At 47.6% G+C, this 16,843-nt stretch overlaps 1 protein-coding gene across 9 annotated transcripts in view; it reads left to right on the plus strand.

Moving 5' to 3' along the window:
• Positions 1 to 16,843, plus strand: part of UBE3B (ubiquitin protein ligase E3B) — a 59,553-nt gene that overhangs the window by 28,215 nt on the left and 14,495 nt on the right. For 8 of the 9 annotated variants that reach the window (XM_009181659.4, XM_003907127.3, XM_031650732.1 and 5 more), the window contains 7 exons: positions 1,401 to 1,572; positions 3,434 to 3,552; positions 4,182 to 4,296; positions 5,043 to 5,142; positions 10,897 to 11,016; positions 15,568 to 15,744; positions 15,861 to 15,971. In XM_009181659.4, the coding sequence (XP_009179923.1) occupies positions 1,401 to 1,572; positions 3,434 to 3,552; positions 4,182 to 4,296; positions 5,043 to 5,142; positions 10,897 to 11,016; positions 15,568 to 15,744; positions 15,861 to 15,971 (914 nt within the window). Of the gene's footprint in view, positions 1 to 1,400; positions 1,573 to 3,433; positions 3,553 to 4,181; positions 4,297 to 5,042; positions 5,143 to 10,896; positions 11,017 to 15,567; positions 15,745 to 15,860; positions 15,972 to 16,843 lie in introns of those variants that run through there. The other variant, XM_009181661.3, reaches the window with a different exon arrangement.

Consider the following 16,843-nt stretch of genomic DNA (forward strand, 5'->3'; position numbering starts at 1 on the left):
GTAACATAAGTAGAATAATAGAGGTAGATGGGGGGGAAGCTTTGCCAAAGGTAGTGAGCCTGCAAGATGGTTTAAGGCAGGGGTCAGCAGACTACTGTGTGGGGGCCAAATCCAACCCACTACTTGTTTTTGTCAATGAATTTTTACTAGAACAGAGCCAAATGTTTCTTTCTTTCTTTTTTTTTTTTTTTTTTTTTTTTTTGGAGACGGAGTTTCACTCTTGTCGCCCAGGCTAGAGTGCAATGGCGTGATCTTGGCTCACTGCAACCTCCGCCTCCCAGGTTCAAGCAATTCTCCTGCCTCAGCCTCTTGAGTAGCTGGGATTACAGGTGCTGGCCACCATGCCTGGCTGATTTTTGTATTTTTTAGGAGAGACAGGGTTTCACCATGTTAGCCAGGTTGGTCTCAAACTCCTGACCTCAGGTGATCCACCCATCTTGGCCTCCCAAAGTGCTGGGATTACAGGCGTGAGCCATCGCACCGGGCTGCCAAATCTGTTTCTTTACACGTTGTCTGTGGCCGCTTTTGTGCTGTAGTTGGTAGCACTGAGTAGTTTTAACAGTGTTAGACTAAATTTAGCCTGAGAATGCCTCCATATTTGGAGTCCTTAGGTAAGGAACTGTAGCCTAACTTAGTATGTAAACTGACTAGAAGTCTAATTTAGGAGTATTCAGTATATTTGTAACAAATAGCTGCCAATCACAGCAGCCTAGCTTCAGTCAATCACAGGTGACCGTCTGATCAGACCACGTTCAAATAAGGCAAAGCCGAGGTGTAACCAGTCAAGCTGTCTCTGTACCTCACTTCAGTTTTGCCCCTAAATGTTGCCTGCCCAGAATGCAGACTGGAGCTGTCTGAACCTCTTCTGGTTCTGAGGGCTGCCTGATGGATGAATTGTTTTTTGCTCAAACTTGGCTAGATTTAATTTAACAGCAGAGACCTTCTGGCCCACAGTGCCTAAAATTATTTACTCTTTGGCTGTTTCCTGAAACAAATTGCTGATCCCTGATTTAAAGCATAATGCTAAGTCAGACCTGAGTTCTATTCTTGGCTGTGACATATAAGCTGTGTGATTTGGGGCCAATTATTTAACCTCTCTGTGCTTCAGTTTCCTCCTGTATAAGATGGGGATAACGCTGGGCCTCAGAAAGTGGAAAGCAAACAATACATACAGAGTGCTTAGAATGGTGCCTGGTACGTAGTCAGCACCCACTAACTACTGGCTCTTATCATTGTTACTCTTGTGGTGATAATGCTTTTCTCCATAATCCCACCTTCTTCTCATGTGCACTAAATGTTCATGAATAGGTTTAAGTGTTTTGTTTTCCCACTGGATAGGAGAAATAACAGACCAGGTGGAGTCTCCACCTGAAGCTTAGGTTTCTCTGTCTTTTTTCCAGGTCTCACTTACCTTGATGACCTGCTGCCCAAACTGTGGGCATTTATCTGTGAGCTCGGGCCCCACGGAGGGTTAAAGCTCTTCTTGGAATGCCTGAACAATGACACTGAAGAGTCCAAGCAACTCTTGGCCATGCTGATGCTGTTCTGTGACTGTTCGCGGCACCTTATCACGTAGGTTGACTGCTGTGGGACTGAATTCCTTTCCTAGAATGTGGAGAGACCGAAATACAGTGTCAGTAAGGAAGTCATTGCTGATGTGATTACTGCAAACATTTGGACCTGTGTTGTGGCAGGGCATTGTAAGAACTGGCCATTTACCAAGTGAGCAGCATGCAGTAAAAGTTCAGCAGTTGTTGGGGTGGGTCCCTGGGAGTTAAAAGTTCCCATCCTTTCAAGGAAGCTGATCAGTACTACTGACTGTGGCTTGGGGTCTCCTGGAGATGGGTTTAGATCATGGCTCAGCCGTTTATTCACTGTGCTAGCTAGATTCCTGAAAAATTCCAAAGTCAAAGAGCCAGGGTGCAGATCCTTGCTGAGCAGATCTTAGGACACCCTGGGCAAGGGATCAAGGATGCAACCTCTCTGAGACTCAGTTGACTCATCTGTAAATGGGAATAACAATAGCACGTACCTTTTAGGCACATGGTAGGGATTAAAAGAGATAATTGTTGGAAAGTGCTTATCACAGCCCCTTGCACATAGCATGAGTTCAATACTTGTTGGCTCTTATTATTATCAAGCCAACCCTGAGCAAGTTTCTTAACCTCTTTGAGTCTCCATTTCCTTATTAGAATGGAGAGAATATTACCAGTTCAATAGAGGGTAAGTGAAAAAAAAGAGCATCAAATACTTAGTGCAGTGCCTGGCACAGAGTGGGAAATTAACAAACATTAGTCCCATTTAGTTCCTTTGGTTTTTAAGCTTATGCGTCTCCTTGTGTGTTTGGTATTCTTTTCATTCCACCTTTTCCCAAAAGGTTGGTGAAGAATTATAAGATAGAATGGACCTCAGGCAGTTATGTTCAGGCTGGAAGACATTAGCGGGAGAGGATCAGGGACATGTAGGTGGCAGATTAGGTGAGGATCATGGAGGAACTCACTGAGCAGTTGGAGGCAAGAGCAGGGGTCTAGCTGCTGGTGAAGACATCCGTAATCACTGGGTAAGGGGTAAGCCAAAAGTGAATCTTATTCTAGTGTATGGAGCAGTGTTAGGAAATGTTCAGATAGAGCTGTGTCTTAAACGGCTCGTATTCATATGTTCTTTCAAACATTCATTTACTCACAAATGCTTACTGAATACCTACTAAGTATCACTAGTATGTGTCTTAGATATTGAATAAGATTCTACAGCTTTCCTCAGTAAACATCAACTCTCGGTCAACGTTCCTTGATATGCAGACGTGAATGAGGAAGGCGTGAATTGAGGTGTGAATTAAGAAAGTGCCACAGTCAGATTCTTATGAATAAGAAAAATATAGAGTACAGATTTTTTCTTAATTGTATTTTTCAACTTTTTACTATGGTCGATTTCAAATTAATAGAAAGTAGAAAGGATGATGTAATGAACTCTCCTGTGCCCATTATCAGCTTCAGCAGTACCAACTCACAGCCAGTTTTGCTTTATCCAAATGCCCACCTGCTCTTCTCCCCCACATTATTTTGAAGCAAATCCTAGACATCATATCATTTTTTTTAATTTTATTTTTACTTTATTTTACTTTAAGTTCTGGGATACATGTGCTGAAAGTGCAGGTTTGTTACACAGGTATACGTGTGCTGTGGTGGTTTCCTGCACCTATCACCCCGTCATCTAGGTTTAAAGCTCCACATGCATTAGGTATTTGTCCTAAGGCTCTCCCTCCCTTTTCCCCCGATGACATCATATCGTTTTATCTGTAGATTTTACAGTAAGTATCTCTACAAGATAAAGCTTATTTCTCAACCTTGTTTATTTTGTTTATTAAGCAGTACAGATTTTTTTCTCTTCGCCTTTTTTCATTGTGGAATTCTGGGTAATTTTCTCTCTGATTTAGAATCCTTGATGACATTGAAGTTTATGAAGAGCAGATTTCATTCAAACTGGAAGAGCTGGTCACCATCTCCTCTTTTCTGAATTCCTTTGTGTTTAAGATGATCTGGGATGGAATCGTAGGTAAGATAAAAGGTGTCTGCTGTTGTTTGGTTGATGCTGCACCCAGGGAGGCCAAAGAGTCTATAGCGTCAACTGATTCTTAGCTTTATTGTCTATCCAAGTTAATAGAAGGTGCACATATATTCCCATAATTGGAAATTTTCTTTCTTCACTATCTGTGACCTCTTAAGATAGTGGTGTGGTTATAGAAGTCTTGCTCTCCCAGGCTCCCTTCAGGATTTGCATGTATGTGTCGAGGATTATTAATGATGATTAATTTTGCCCTGAATCTCCTGTTGATTCTTCCATTTGATTTCCATGAAGATAAAACATGTGCCAGTGCACACTTGAGATGAGAGTCCACCTCCCAAAGTGTCTCCAGTTGTTCAGGACAAAGCTCCTTATATTGAAAAGGCCTTTCGGATGACACACTTGTGGGAGGCAGCATGAGTGATTTTGTCTGAGAGGCACTCAGGCCCTGCAGACACTTAGCACGTACCCAGGGTGCCTTTTAATTCCTTCGGGTCCACATATAATTCAGAGCGAGGGAGATCAAGGACTTGATGACAACTGCAGAAGACAAGAGCTGTCCTCCCCCTGCTCTCTGGCTCTCACTCCTCCTCTGACTTCCCTGTTTGTTTGTCCCACAGAGAACGCCAAGGGCGAGACCTTGGAGCTGTTCCAGTCTGTCCACGGGTGGCTGATGGTGCTGTACGAGCGGGACTGCCGGCGGCGCTTCGCCCCCGAGGACCACTGGCTGCGAAAGTGAGCTCCAGGGGTGAGGAGGGCTCCATGGAAGCCAGCCTGCTCCGGCACACTGCCCGAGCGCTCAGCAGTCTTGTTCTAGGGCAGAGAGGACTTTTTCCCTCTGCTTCATTTTGTCTGTTCATTTGTGTAAAGAGAGCTGCTGTCCCTATGAAGCACCTGTCAGGACACTTCTGTTGAGAGATGTTTACACCAAATATGATTAGAGTTAATTAATGGCGACAGAGCCAGATTATATTTAGCATACATTTCTCATCCAAACTAGGAAGAGGTCTTTTAGCTGAGCTGAGCAACGGAGCATGAGAGTTAAAAGGCAGTTTTTATTAGCAGAATTACTAGGGTAAAAACTGCTTTTAGGTTTTTTGGAGGGTAATGGGGTGGGGGAAATCCTCCTATCACAACTGAACATAGGTGCATATCCACATTTTTATCAAGGAGCTCAAGCTTTATGGCAACTGCCGAAGCTGTGGCACTAGAGCAGGGACTGGCGAACTTTTTCTGTAAAGGGCCAGATGCCTTTAGGCTTTGTGGACCAGACAGTCTCTGTTGTAGCTACTCAACTCTGCTCTTGCAGCACAAAAGCCGCCATAGGCTATACATGTATGAGTGAGTGTGGTCCTGTTCCCATCAGACTCTTGAAACAGGCAGCAGGCTGCATGTGGCCCACATGGTGTCGCTTCCCAGCCTCGCACTAGAGGATGATTTCCTTCTTTTAATTCTCCCAAACCCATGTCTTTCTTCTCAAGGGATCTCAAACCTAGCGTGCTCTTCCAAGAACTCGACAGGGACAGGAAACGGGCACAGTTGATCCTGCAGTACATCCCACATGTCATTCCTCACAAAAACGTGAGTTGCAGTCAGAGCTGGGCCCCGATGTGTCTTTCTGTTCCCTCACGTGGTTCCTGCCTTTCCATCCTTGCTACAGCCATTGGAGGTAACTAAGTAGAATCATTCATTCAGCACAAGGAAACAGTGGTTGCCATTACTCTGTGGTGGGGTTTCACCAAATGCTGGGGTACACAGCTGGAGAAGACAGAGTGAACTGGCGATTCTGGTGGAGTGGCAGCCCAGGTGCGGGACCTGACCAGCTGGAGGAAGGGGAAGGGGTCAGGAAAGGGTCCCACAGGCAAAAGTGGACAGTGTTGAAAGACTGAGTGGGTTGAAAGGCTGAGTGAGAGAGGATGAGGTGCTGTTGGAGAGCCAAATGTGCAGTGTGGCTGGAGAGAATAGAAAGGATGGGGTCAAGAGAGGAAGCTGAGGAGGGTAGTAGGAGCTCGAGCAAGAGGACCTTAGAAACTGAGGCTGGGAATAGGGGCTTTATGCAAAGCCACCAGAGGGCTGGAAGCTTAGGAGGCACCTGGTCAGAGCCATACTTCAGGAAGGTCATCCTGGCTGCAGCGTGGAGGGCTGGCTAGAGGCTGGGGTGTTAAAGCAAGCTGGCCGGCACTAGGGTGGGCCCTGGGAGTCAAAAGATGACCAAGTCAAGATATTTTTAAGGAGGCCTCAGAGAATGTTCACGTCCCGAGGAGAAGGAAAGGAAGAATTCAGGTGATGCTCAGGTGTCTGGCTTGGGTGCTTGGGGGGTGTTTTCCTGAGGTGGAAGCACAGGTAAAAGCAGGGCTGGAACATGGTGGTGAGTTCAGCATTGAGCAGGTAGGATGTGAGATGTCTGCAGCTCCTGGAAGCCACTGGACAGGGGGTCTGACATTCAGGAGTGAGGAGCCTGTGTAGGGAGAGCACCCAAATGTTCTGACTGCCCCCCCATGGACTGGGTGAGGTGGTCAGGGAGTCAGACAGCGCCCAAATCTCCTGACTCCCACCACAGTCTGGGCGAGGTGGTCAGGAAGTCAGATGGAGTGAGAAGTCCAGGGCACTGAGGCAGAGCCCTGCAGGACCCGTCCCACAGAGGGCCAGCACAAGGAGGGAAGGAGGGAAACCAGGAGAGTGCCACACACCCGGGGGATGAGAGAGACTTGGGGAGGGCTGGGATGTGGCAGGAGCATCCAGGAAATGAGGGTGGCAAGCATGGCTCACGTCCCTGATGAGTGACAGGTGCTCTGGAAATTCTGATGCTGTGACAACACTCTGCTCCTCTCAGAAGAGGCTTCTGGGAGTCTAGGTTGTGTCCTTTATTTTTCTCCTGTTCTATTTTCTTTTTCTTTTAATGAAGTAGACATATTTTTAGAAAAGAGCATAAATCACATTTTTGTAAATTAGATCTCATTTTTCAGAGGTATTTCATCCTCACTGCTGTCTTGATACTGTTCTGTCCTTGACTTTAATACTTATGGTTGCTATTCTTTCCCCTCAAGCAATGATGTGCAAACAATGTGGCTGTTTAAATTCTTACTGCACTTGGCAAACTCTGAGAAGTGAAGGGCCTTATGGCGATTACTTAATCAAATGTGCCCTCCTTGCGGGAGCACCTGCTCTGATGTCCCTGACCTTGCTTCCAATAGGAAATGCACAGCTTTGCAAAGCAGGCCGTTCTGTGGCTTTACCTTTCCGAAAGATAGAACATTCTTCCTCATCATGAACTGTGCTTCTCGGTAACTTCTACCCTTTGGTCCTTGAACAACCCCTAAAAGTGGCTTCTCTTATCTTCTGTGATCTGTTGGCAGCTCCTGTTTGCCTCTGGGGCTTATGTTTTCCAAGTGTAGTATCAGCCTCTCCACCTCGTCTTTGTTTGAAATAGGCTCCAACCTTCATCTCCTGGGCCTTATCTGGTTTGGTGGTGTCTGGTTTAAAATGCAGCCCCTCATCCTGGACCTGAGTGTCTATGAAATCAGCCTCTGACCGTAGCATTTCCATAACACATAGTCTAGACCCTCCGCTCTGTTTCTCTGTGGTTCACGTGTGCTGTGGCCACTGGAGGTGCTGCACGATATTTTAGATTGCTGAGGGGAACACAGTGAGACACCACATGAACTGCTAGTTCAGAGTAGTTCGTGGTTTCAGCATGAGATTGCACTACATTCTTTTTAATGATGATTGCAAAGCTGGCTTGTAAGAACGAAATAAAAGTATTTTATATTTCAAAGCAGGTGCATTTGTAAAATACAGTAACCGAGGTCTTAGGACATAAATATTTGGAAACTAATTACCTAGTAAACGGGACTGCTAGGGATTTCTTTTGGCCTAGGAGTACCATGAAAAAAGTTACTGCAATGATAGAGGTGCTGTGAATAAGAAAGTTTGGGAACCACTGAGATAAATTGGAATGACTTTTACGTCCAGGGTATATGGTAATCCTCACGTTTTTTTTTTCTTTTGGGAATTTTGCTTAAATATGTCATCAAGGTTGTTTGTCCTTAGTTCATAAAATTTCCTCCCTTGGGAAAATGGGGCCCTCCTCATCTCCTGCCCCTTCCTGCTCCGTGATTGCAGGTCCTGGGGGAGTATCTAAGGTTTGGTGTGTTCAGAGTAGCCAGGCTGTCCTGTTGCCGCTCCGCCCATCTCAAGCTTCAGGCTCCCCCTAATGGCATGTGTGCTGCCCTCTGCCATTGAAATATTCTTGCTGGAGCACACAGGAGGGTAACAGGCTCTCTCTGCTCTGTTACTGTTATGCCATCTGCCGTAAATATTGACCCTCCCCCTTGTTCTTGATTTCACTATAATGCCTTTCTTGTTTTCCTTAACATTTGTTAAAGCCTCAGCTCTGCCTGGTTCACGTGTACAGCACTTCATTTTCTGCACCCTCTTAACATTGCTTTTACCTATTTATGTGTGACTCATCCCCTGGCTGGGCCTTAAGGCCTCTCTGCCTTTTGCTTTTACCCAGAAGGCCTAAGCAGTGTGGGGTGGGCAGGGGCTGTGTAGTATGGGGGGCTGTGTGTGGGCTTTGGATTTCATTCCAGCCCCCTGCCCACCGACTGTGTAGCCTTGGATGAATAAGGTCTTCTTCATGTGTAGAATGGGGAGAATGAGCCGTACCCAGCTGTCCACTGTAGTCGCTGAGGTTGCCCAGTGCTTGCAGCCTGGATAAGCTTGCCTCAGACCTTCTTCCATGCCCCATAGAAATCCAGAGCCCTATCCAGGCTTTCTGTGGTCACTTCTGTCTCTTTAGTTCTGTTTCTGTGTCTTCTGCTGTCTCCACCCCATGAGTTACCCCAGATGTAACTCACCTTCCGCCTGTGTATCACCAAACAGCACCCCTTCAGGTGGCCATGCCAAAGATTTGGGGTCATAGGAAGTACTTGTGTCACAAACTACACGACTCCACGTGACTAAAACACCTGTTCTCAAAAGTCCTGCTGTTCCCCTGCCATAGAGAGGAGAGATAGTGGCACCCTTCATTCCTATCACCAGCCTCCCTCCCTGTGTCCCCAGTCTGTCCCCTCTCTTCTGCATGGCCCTGGAACCTCTCAGGGCTTTTGGTTCTACTCAGAGCACGTCAGTCCTGTCATGTCTAGACCTGTCAACCAGCTTCAGCGAGATGCTTCACTGAACAGTAGTTCTTCCACTCAGTACCGTCCCCTTTCTTCTTCTTCTTCTTCTTTTTTTTTTTTTTTTAAAGACAGAGTCTCACTCTCTCACCCAGGCTGGAGCGCAGTGGCACGATCTCGGCTCACCACAACCTCCGCCTCCCGGGTTCAAGCAATTCTCCTGCCTCTCAGCCTCCCAAGTAGCTGGGATTACAGCATGCGCTACTACGCCCAGCTAATTTTGTATTTTTAGTAGAGTTGGGGGTTTCTCCCTGTTGGTCAGGCTGGTCTCGAACTCCCGACCTCAGGTGATTCCCCCACCTCAGCCTCCCAAAGTGCTGGGATTACAGGCATGAGCCACCGCCCCCAGCTGTTACTGTTCTTATTTGTATTTAATAAAGCTCTTGACTTTGGGGGAGATTCCCATTTTTGTTTTGTTTTGTTTTGTTGGATTTTTTTTGTTCTGAGACGGAGTCTCGCTCTATTGCCCAGGCTGGAGTGCAGTGGCGCAATCTCGGCTCACTGCAAGCTCCGCCTCCCGGGTTCACTCCATTCTCCTGCCTCAGCCTCCTGGGTAGCTGGGGTTACAGGCATGCACCACCACGCCCGGCTAATTTTGTATTTTTAGTAGAGTTGGGATTTCTCCCTCTTGGTCAGGCTGGTCTCGAACTCCCGACCTCAGATGATCCACCCGCCTCAGCCTCCCAAAGTGCTGGGATTACAGGTGTGAGCCACCATGCCTGGCTGCTACTATTCTTATGTTTAATAAAGCTCTTGACTTTGGGGGAGATACCCTTTTTTTTGTTTGTTTTTTTGTTTTTTGTGTTTTTTTTTGAGATAGAGTCTCGCTCTATCACCCAGGCTGGAGTGCAGCAGCACGATCTTGGCTCACTGCAGTCTCTGCCTCCCGGGTTCACACCATTCTCCTGCCTCAGCCTCCCGAGTAGCTAGGATTACAGGCATGCACCACCACGCCTGGCTAATTTTGTATTTTTAGTAGAGTTGGGGGTTTCTCCCTGTTGGTTAGGCTGGTCTTGAACTCCCGACATCAGGTGACCCGCCCGCCTGAGCCTCCCAAAGTGCTGGGATTACAGGCGTGAGCCATCGCGCCCGGCCGAGATTACCATTTTTAGAAAAACAGCTGTGGTTGGATTTATGTATTCATTCAGCTGACTTTATTTAAATGGTATTAGGGTGCTGATTCTCAAGCCCAGGATGGGGCAAAGAGTCATGCTCTTCTAAAGAGGTTTAGCAGAATCATACAAATAAGGAGAGAGGGTTCTTTTCAAGTAGTAATTGAGAAATATTACTTGTGGGACTGTGGTGGGCTTGAAGGCACATAGGAGGCAGATTGAAAGGTCAGGGAGCTTTATACTGTAGGGTCATTTTTAAATTCTCTGACTGTAGGAAAAATTATCTTTGAATTGTTTTTGTTCTTAGGATTCATAATATTGATTTCCCTTAAAGCAGGCACAGCTAGATAAAGAAGTCTCTGTAACTTGTTCTGTCATCAAGTTTTTATAGTGGATTATTGACTGAATGAGGAGGATTTTCTTTTTTCTTTTTCTTTTTCTTTTTTTCTTTTTTTTTTTTTTTTTTGGAGACAGAGTCTCACTGTGTCCCCCAGGCTGGAGTGCAGTGGCATGATCTTGGCCCTCTGCAACCTCTGCCTCCCAGGTTCAAGCGATTCTCCTGCCTCAACCCCCCAAGTAACTGGGACTACAGGCGCATGCCACCATGCCTGGCTAATTTTCATATTTTGTATTTAGTAGAGACAGGGTTTCACTGTGTTGGCCAGGGTGGTCTTGAACTCCTGACCTCAGGTAATCCGCCCACCCTGGCCTCCCAAAGTGCTGGGATTACAGGCGTGAGCCACCACACCCAGCCTTGAGGAGGATTTTCTCGTAGACCATTCCTAGCTGGACCCTAGCTGCAGGCAGACCACTCTTTCCGGAACGTTTTTTGCTTGACGTGTATTCAGCTATATTTCTAATTCCCACAACTGTTCCAGGGAATGCTTCTGTTCTCACAGGACACTCTAACCGGTAGCACATGTTAAGGCATCCCATTCTGCCTGCATCTCATCTAACTTCAGTTTCAGTCATTTTTGCAGGGTGTTTTTATGGAATCATCAGTTGCTGACCCTGTTTTCTGGTCCCGCCTCTGTTCATTTTAGAGAGTTCTCCTGTTTCGAACCATGGTTACCAAGGAGAAGGAGAAACTGGGGCTGGTGGAAACCAGCTCAGCCTCCCCGCATGTCACTCACATCACCATCCGTCGGTCCAGGATGCTGGAGGTGAGTGTGAAGCCTATGGAATCCTACCACAAGGAAGTGGGCCCTGCAACATGGAAGCTCTTTAGTGGACGATCTCTGGCTTTTTAACTGTTCCTGTTACTCCTTGATCTGAAATCAAGGCTCTGGGAGCAGGAAGGGGTCATTTGTCCTGTTGACTGCTCTGAACAGCTGCTTGATTAAACATGTCCTCAATGCTGGAGACCCAGCAGTGTCTTCCTTTACCCCATGAGAGTCACTGGGCTAGAACTTCCACCTCTTCCTGTCCCTTTGAAATGAGGACCAGAGCTGCCAGCCCCAGCAGCTGCACTAACACTCTCAGGTCTGTGCAAAATCCATTTGTCCCAGCAGGCACTTTGCCCAGACTCTCAACTGTGATTGTAGTAGAAGTGGAGTGGAGGTGTTACATTTACTGAGTTATGTAGAGAAATACATTTATCACAGAGCTGGAAGTTCTTTGTAGACAGAAACTTAGAAGATACCACTGAAGTGACCCACCTGAGCTAAACCCATTGTCTGGGGCTATCACTGTAGGGTGACTCCATGGAAATTAGAGATAGGTACCCGGTCCTCATGTGTCAGAAAATTGTCATAATACATTGGTTTTGTTGGCACAAGACCCTGACTCCAATCTGCTGGAACATGGTTGTCATAAACTTAACTACCTACGGTGTTTGTGTTGTCCATGCCACAGCCTCCCCCAGGCTTGAATAGTGCACAGCCTCCCCATACGCGCTCATCCTGCCAGCAATAGAACTGGTGACTGAGCCACAGTCCCCATTCCCTGGAGAGGCTTGGCTTGATTTATTTGCCGTGTTTGCACTTTAGACCTTTTTATCACACTCCAGCCGCAGTTCCTCATGAGCCTATCCTGCAGTATAGGACAGTCACAGGATTCCCCTGACAGCATGTGGCCAGATAGCCACCCCAACCGGCAGATGGCTCCCGGCAGCAGCTCTTCCTCCTGACGTGTCTTCATTTTCTCCTGCGGTGCATCGCACCTTGCTTGTGTCACTCCTTACTGGAGAGCTTGTTTGAGTGCCGCCAGCCACTGGTGATCAATGCCAAGAGCTGCTAGAAAGGCAGCATGTGCTGAACAGTGGATGTTTCTGACATTCTTAAAGGTAGGCATAAGGAATTGAAGTGCCCACTGGGCCCTGCAGGCCACGTGAAGGAGTAAAGCTGGCTGAGTGGGTCTCATTGCAGGAGCGTTCTGTTTGCATGCTAGACATGTAGAAATAATCTCCACTTCTGCTTTACCCTCCTGTTCTTCTTGAAACAGCCCCCTTGGTCTGTGTACCTCTACTTGAGAAAAACAGCCCCCATGAGTGAGTTGATAAATGGCAACTGACACCCAGCCTTAGTGTTGGGGAGCAGTGGGAAGCACATGCCTCCCCAGAAGAGGCCACCGCCACTCAGCTCCTCCAGACCCGCCATGTGGCGAGGTGGGCTCCATAATGCTCTGAGTTTTTAAGAGAAGGCCAAAATTCAGATCTTCCATGTTGTGAACTAATTGAACTCTGTAAAGTACCTAGAAAGTCAGATAACACCTGTCTTTCCACCAAATTCAACCTGTGGGCCACCCATTTGCAATCTCTGCTTTTGACTCAGAAAAAGCCCAATTGTGTGGTAGAAACTCCTTTTCCAGCACTTTCCTCAGCAGACCCAGATGCACCTCCCCTGTCTTTAGGAATCCGTAGCCCCACCACCCATCATGCCCACCCAGATGTGGCCAGCACCCACCCACGGGAAGAGTCTGGCGTAGTGTACATTGCAGTATCTCCTGAGAGTGGCAGAATCCCCCGACTCCCTTCACAAATGTCGTTGCTTATTTTAAATTCACTTGACATCCCAATTACTCTGGCCCTACTTTTTAAAACACATCCCTCAGGGATGGCAAAAGAGATGTCTGTCAGGCTTTAGGCAAAGTTCCTTGTCCTCTTTACTTTCCACTGGAGAAGGGAAGAGGGTTGTTCATTGTTATCCCAGTTCTCGTAATCTGGTGGCTTGGTTATTAGAATATGAGAGCCCAGGGGCCTTTGCTGGATTTGGACACAAGGGGGCGGCAGTAAGCTGATCTCAGACTCATGCTCTCCTGGGCTTCGTTTTCTTTTTTTATGGTTAGTATTGAGGGCTGTGCTTCCATGTTAGACTTCCAGATGTTAAAGTCCTGTAGGAAGGCTCTCCTTCCCAGTGGGTGAGTTTGGACTGGAACTCTAGCATTCAGAACCAGAAGGATCCTCAAACATACTCTTATCCAGTCCTTTCCCCTGTCTCTGTCAAAGGCAGAATTGAGGCCAGAGAACTTCAAACAGTCAAGGTCACTTGGATATCAGTGACAGAGCTGGGCCTGGAAGCCAGGCATCCCTTTTCTAGCTCGGTATTCCCTGTGTCTGCATGTTGAGATACAGTGAAGAAGAGGAACGCTGACTCACATTCACCTCCCAAGAGGCATGGATATAATCCTCGCACATCCACGCCAGTTCCCAGAAGGCAGGAAACGTATCACAAGAGGCGGTCCCCTCTAAACTTTTTAACAAAGAGGCTGATGTGGAGCCGGTCAAGCAAGACTGAGATTTGAATCCAGTAAATGCTCCTTGAGCTAGGCCATGTGCCACGTGCATTCACACGTACCATCCCATTTCAAACACATAACCACAAATGCATCTGCTAATCTGTGTGAAGGCTGGGGAGGCATAATTTTAAAGCAGGATGGAGGAACTCCTGCAGGCAGACAGGAACTTGTTGGAATTCTCCATCCGTCCTCATCTCGGTGCCAAGATAATTATCTTTTTTTTTTTTTTTTTTTTTGAGACGGAGTCTCGCTTTGTCGCCGAGATTGGAATGCAGTGGCCAGATCTCCGCTCACTGCAAGCTCCGCCTCCCGGGTTTACACCATCCTCCCGCCTCAGCCTCCCGAGTAGCTGGGACTACAGGCGCCCGCCACCTCGCCCGGCTAGTTTTTTTGTATTTTTTAGTAGAGACGGGGTTTCACCGTGTTAGCCAGGATGGTCTCGATCTCCTGACCTCGTCATGCGCCTGGCCCAAGATAATTATCTTAAATTTAGGCAGAATGGCTTAAATGCTGTTACAGCTGCCTAGTGACTTCCTGTTTCTCCCTTTTGTCATCTAACTTAATGATTCTCAAACTTTATGTACATAAAAAGTCCTTCTCAGGTTTGCCTCCACAAAACTGTGTTCCTGTTCCCACAGGTGACTTAGGGGTCTTGAGAGGTAATTTATCCCTTGCCCACTAACTTTGTGGAGCCTGACCCCTGAATAAGACTCAGGGGCACCACAGGATAGTCCTTTGGGGATCACTGAGTGAGCGTGGCAGGAAGGCAGCAAGCGTTCCCCAAAACAGGTCTTGCCGTACTGGCGTACTGCTCGTTTGCTTTGTGATGAGAGGACCAGACAGCAGCTGAGTGGATGCTATGGAGATGGTCTGTCTGACCTCTGCACAACATGTGACAGGGTTCCAGTTGTAGCTGAAAGGGAGAAGTGTGGCGTGGCCTTCACAGGACAGCAGGGTTGATTGGTCACTTGTTCCGTCACAGCATCTGAAGATGTCAGTTTCACCTGGTGATGGGGCCTCTCAAGTGGGGCCAACAGACTCTTCCCTGGGCCCTGTGCTGTTCAGCACTGTTTTTATAGTCACTGCTCTGAAATAAAACCTCAGCACCCCAAGTACTAGGAATGCATTACATGATGGAACCAGAAGCCAGGAAGGCCTCAACAGATTAGAATCAAGAGACAAACTAAACAGATGATTTAGTAGGAGAACTCTGAAGTGGTAGTTCTGGGGCTGTGCATGTTGAGGTCTGGATAGAGAAGATGTGCTGAATGGCTGTGTCCTAAGAGAGCTGACCACCAGCCAGAAGTCCAGGCCCAGCACCACCCCCACGTCTTGGTCTCTGCTCCCTGCCTTGGTCCCTGCCATCCACCTGCTCTGCTGCCAATAGAAAGATCTGACAGAAAGTCAGCCCTGTTACTCTTTGCCTAAAACGTTCTGCGGCTCCCATCACCCTCATTATGCCCCCTAAATTCCTCAGCATGACTTGCAGGCCCTTCATGATTGGGAAGGCAGCAGGAGATGAGGGTTGATGGGTAATTCTTTTCATTTTATAGTGTTCTGTAGGTTTGATTTTTTTTTTCTTTTTACTTTTTTTTTTTTTTTTTTTAACCATGAGCTAAAGGTACTCTTAGCATTGAGAAAGAGAGAAATGCATCTTGTCCCGGTTTCTTTCATCCTTTGTCTGATGGCCAGGAGCTTGTCATGACTCATTTTGTCTAATTTCCCCATCTCACTTCTCTGTCCCCTTGAGGTCAGTCTCCCCTTGCCAAGGAGCAATACCATCACATCCCCAAATGAATCTCTCCTTTTAATCAGCACTCATTCAAAACCAGGTGAGAATGGCTCCTGTCATGCACCCACGTGTCATAATTTGCACATTTGGTAATGATGCTGGGAGAGCTTCGCACAGAGGAGAGGGAGCCCCGAATTGTGCAGAAGCCTCTGGGCTTCCTCTTGGGCTGTAATTCTGCTCTTGGCAGGATGGCTACGAGCAGCTTCGGCAGCTCTCGCAGCACGCCATGAAGGGAGTCATCCGTGTGAAGTTTGTCAATGACCTCGGGGTGGACGAAGCAGGGATTGATCAAGACGGTGTTTTTAAGGAGTTCTTGGAAGAGATCATCAAGAGAGTGTTTGACCCGGCACTCAATCTGTTCAAGGTATTTAAGGGGAGGGACAACAGGGTTGACAGCAGCCAGATTCAAGACGCGAAGAGCTGAACTTGCTCCTTGCAAGGCACTTGACCTCTGCCTCTCCCTGTCTTTTTGCCTTGCAGACAACCAGTGGGGATGAGAGGCTGTACCCCTCACCCACATCCTACATCCACGAGAATTACCTGCAGCTCTTCGAGTTTGTGGGGAAGATGCTGGGGAAGGCTGTGTATGAGGTAGGAACGTGAAGAAACAGAGAAATGTAAAATAAAATGTTAGTGCTATCATGGGCTTCTTCATATACACATATGTGATCGGGCTTGGCCATGTAAACTGTCACTAGGGTACAAGCGAGGACAGGGGCAGGAACCAAGGTTTGTTGTACACCAGTGCTGGGCAGCATCTCATCTCATCCCATCGACAGCCCTGTGACAGGGCTGCTGCTGTCCTGGCTATTTAAAGATGGGAGACCTGAAGCTTTGAGGAGTCACCTGTCCAGAGTCTCGTTGCTAGTTAAGTAGTAGAGGCGGAATTTGAACCCAAGCCAAGATAGAGGCGGAATTTGAACCCAGGCCGGCCCAAGTCCTAAGCCAGCCCTCTTCTTTCCTGAGGCGTGAGGAGTGGTGTGCAGAGCCAGATGGCCACACGGAGGCGGGGTCCCCATTGTAGGAGGGCAGCATTTTGTGGAGTTTGATAGTTTTAAAATCTTGTGCTGACCAGGCACAGTGGCTCAAGCCTGTAATCCCAGCACTTTGGGAGGCCCGAGGCAGAGGCGGATCAAAGGTCAGGAGGGTCGAGACCATCCTGGCTAACCACAGTGAAACCCGTCCTCTACTAAAAATACAAAAACTAGCGGGCCAGAGGTGTCAGGGCTTTGATGCAGCTACTTAGGAGGCTGAGGGGCGGAGAATGGCATAAACCGGGAGGCAGAGCTTGCAGTGAGCTGAGATCCGGCCACTGCCTCCAGCACAAGTGAGGCCCGAGACTCTGTCTCAAAAAAAAAAAAAAAATCTTGTGCTGTTTGAGTGAGTGCTTCGCAGCCATGGCAACAGGTCAGGACCAGCTGTTCCTAGTCAGCCGTGTGACCATGTGCCTTCGAGTTCCTTTA

Source organism: Papio anubis, chromosome 9, assembly GCF_008728515.1.
Source record: "Papio anubis isolate 15944 chromosome 9, Panubis1.0, whole genome shotgun sequence".
Classification (NCBI taxonomy): domain Eukaryota; kingdom Metazoa; phylum Chordata; class Mammalia; order Primates; family Cercopithecidae; genus Papio; species Papio anubis.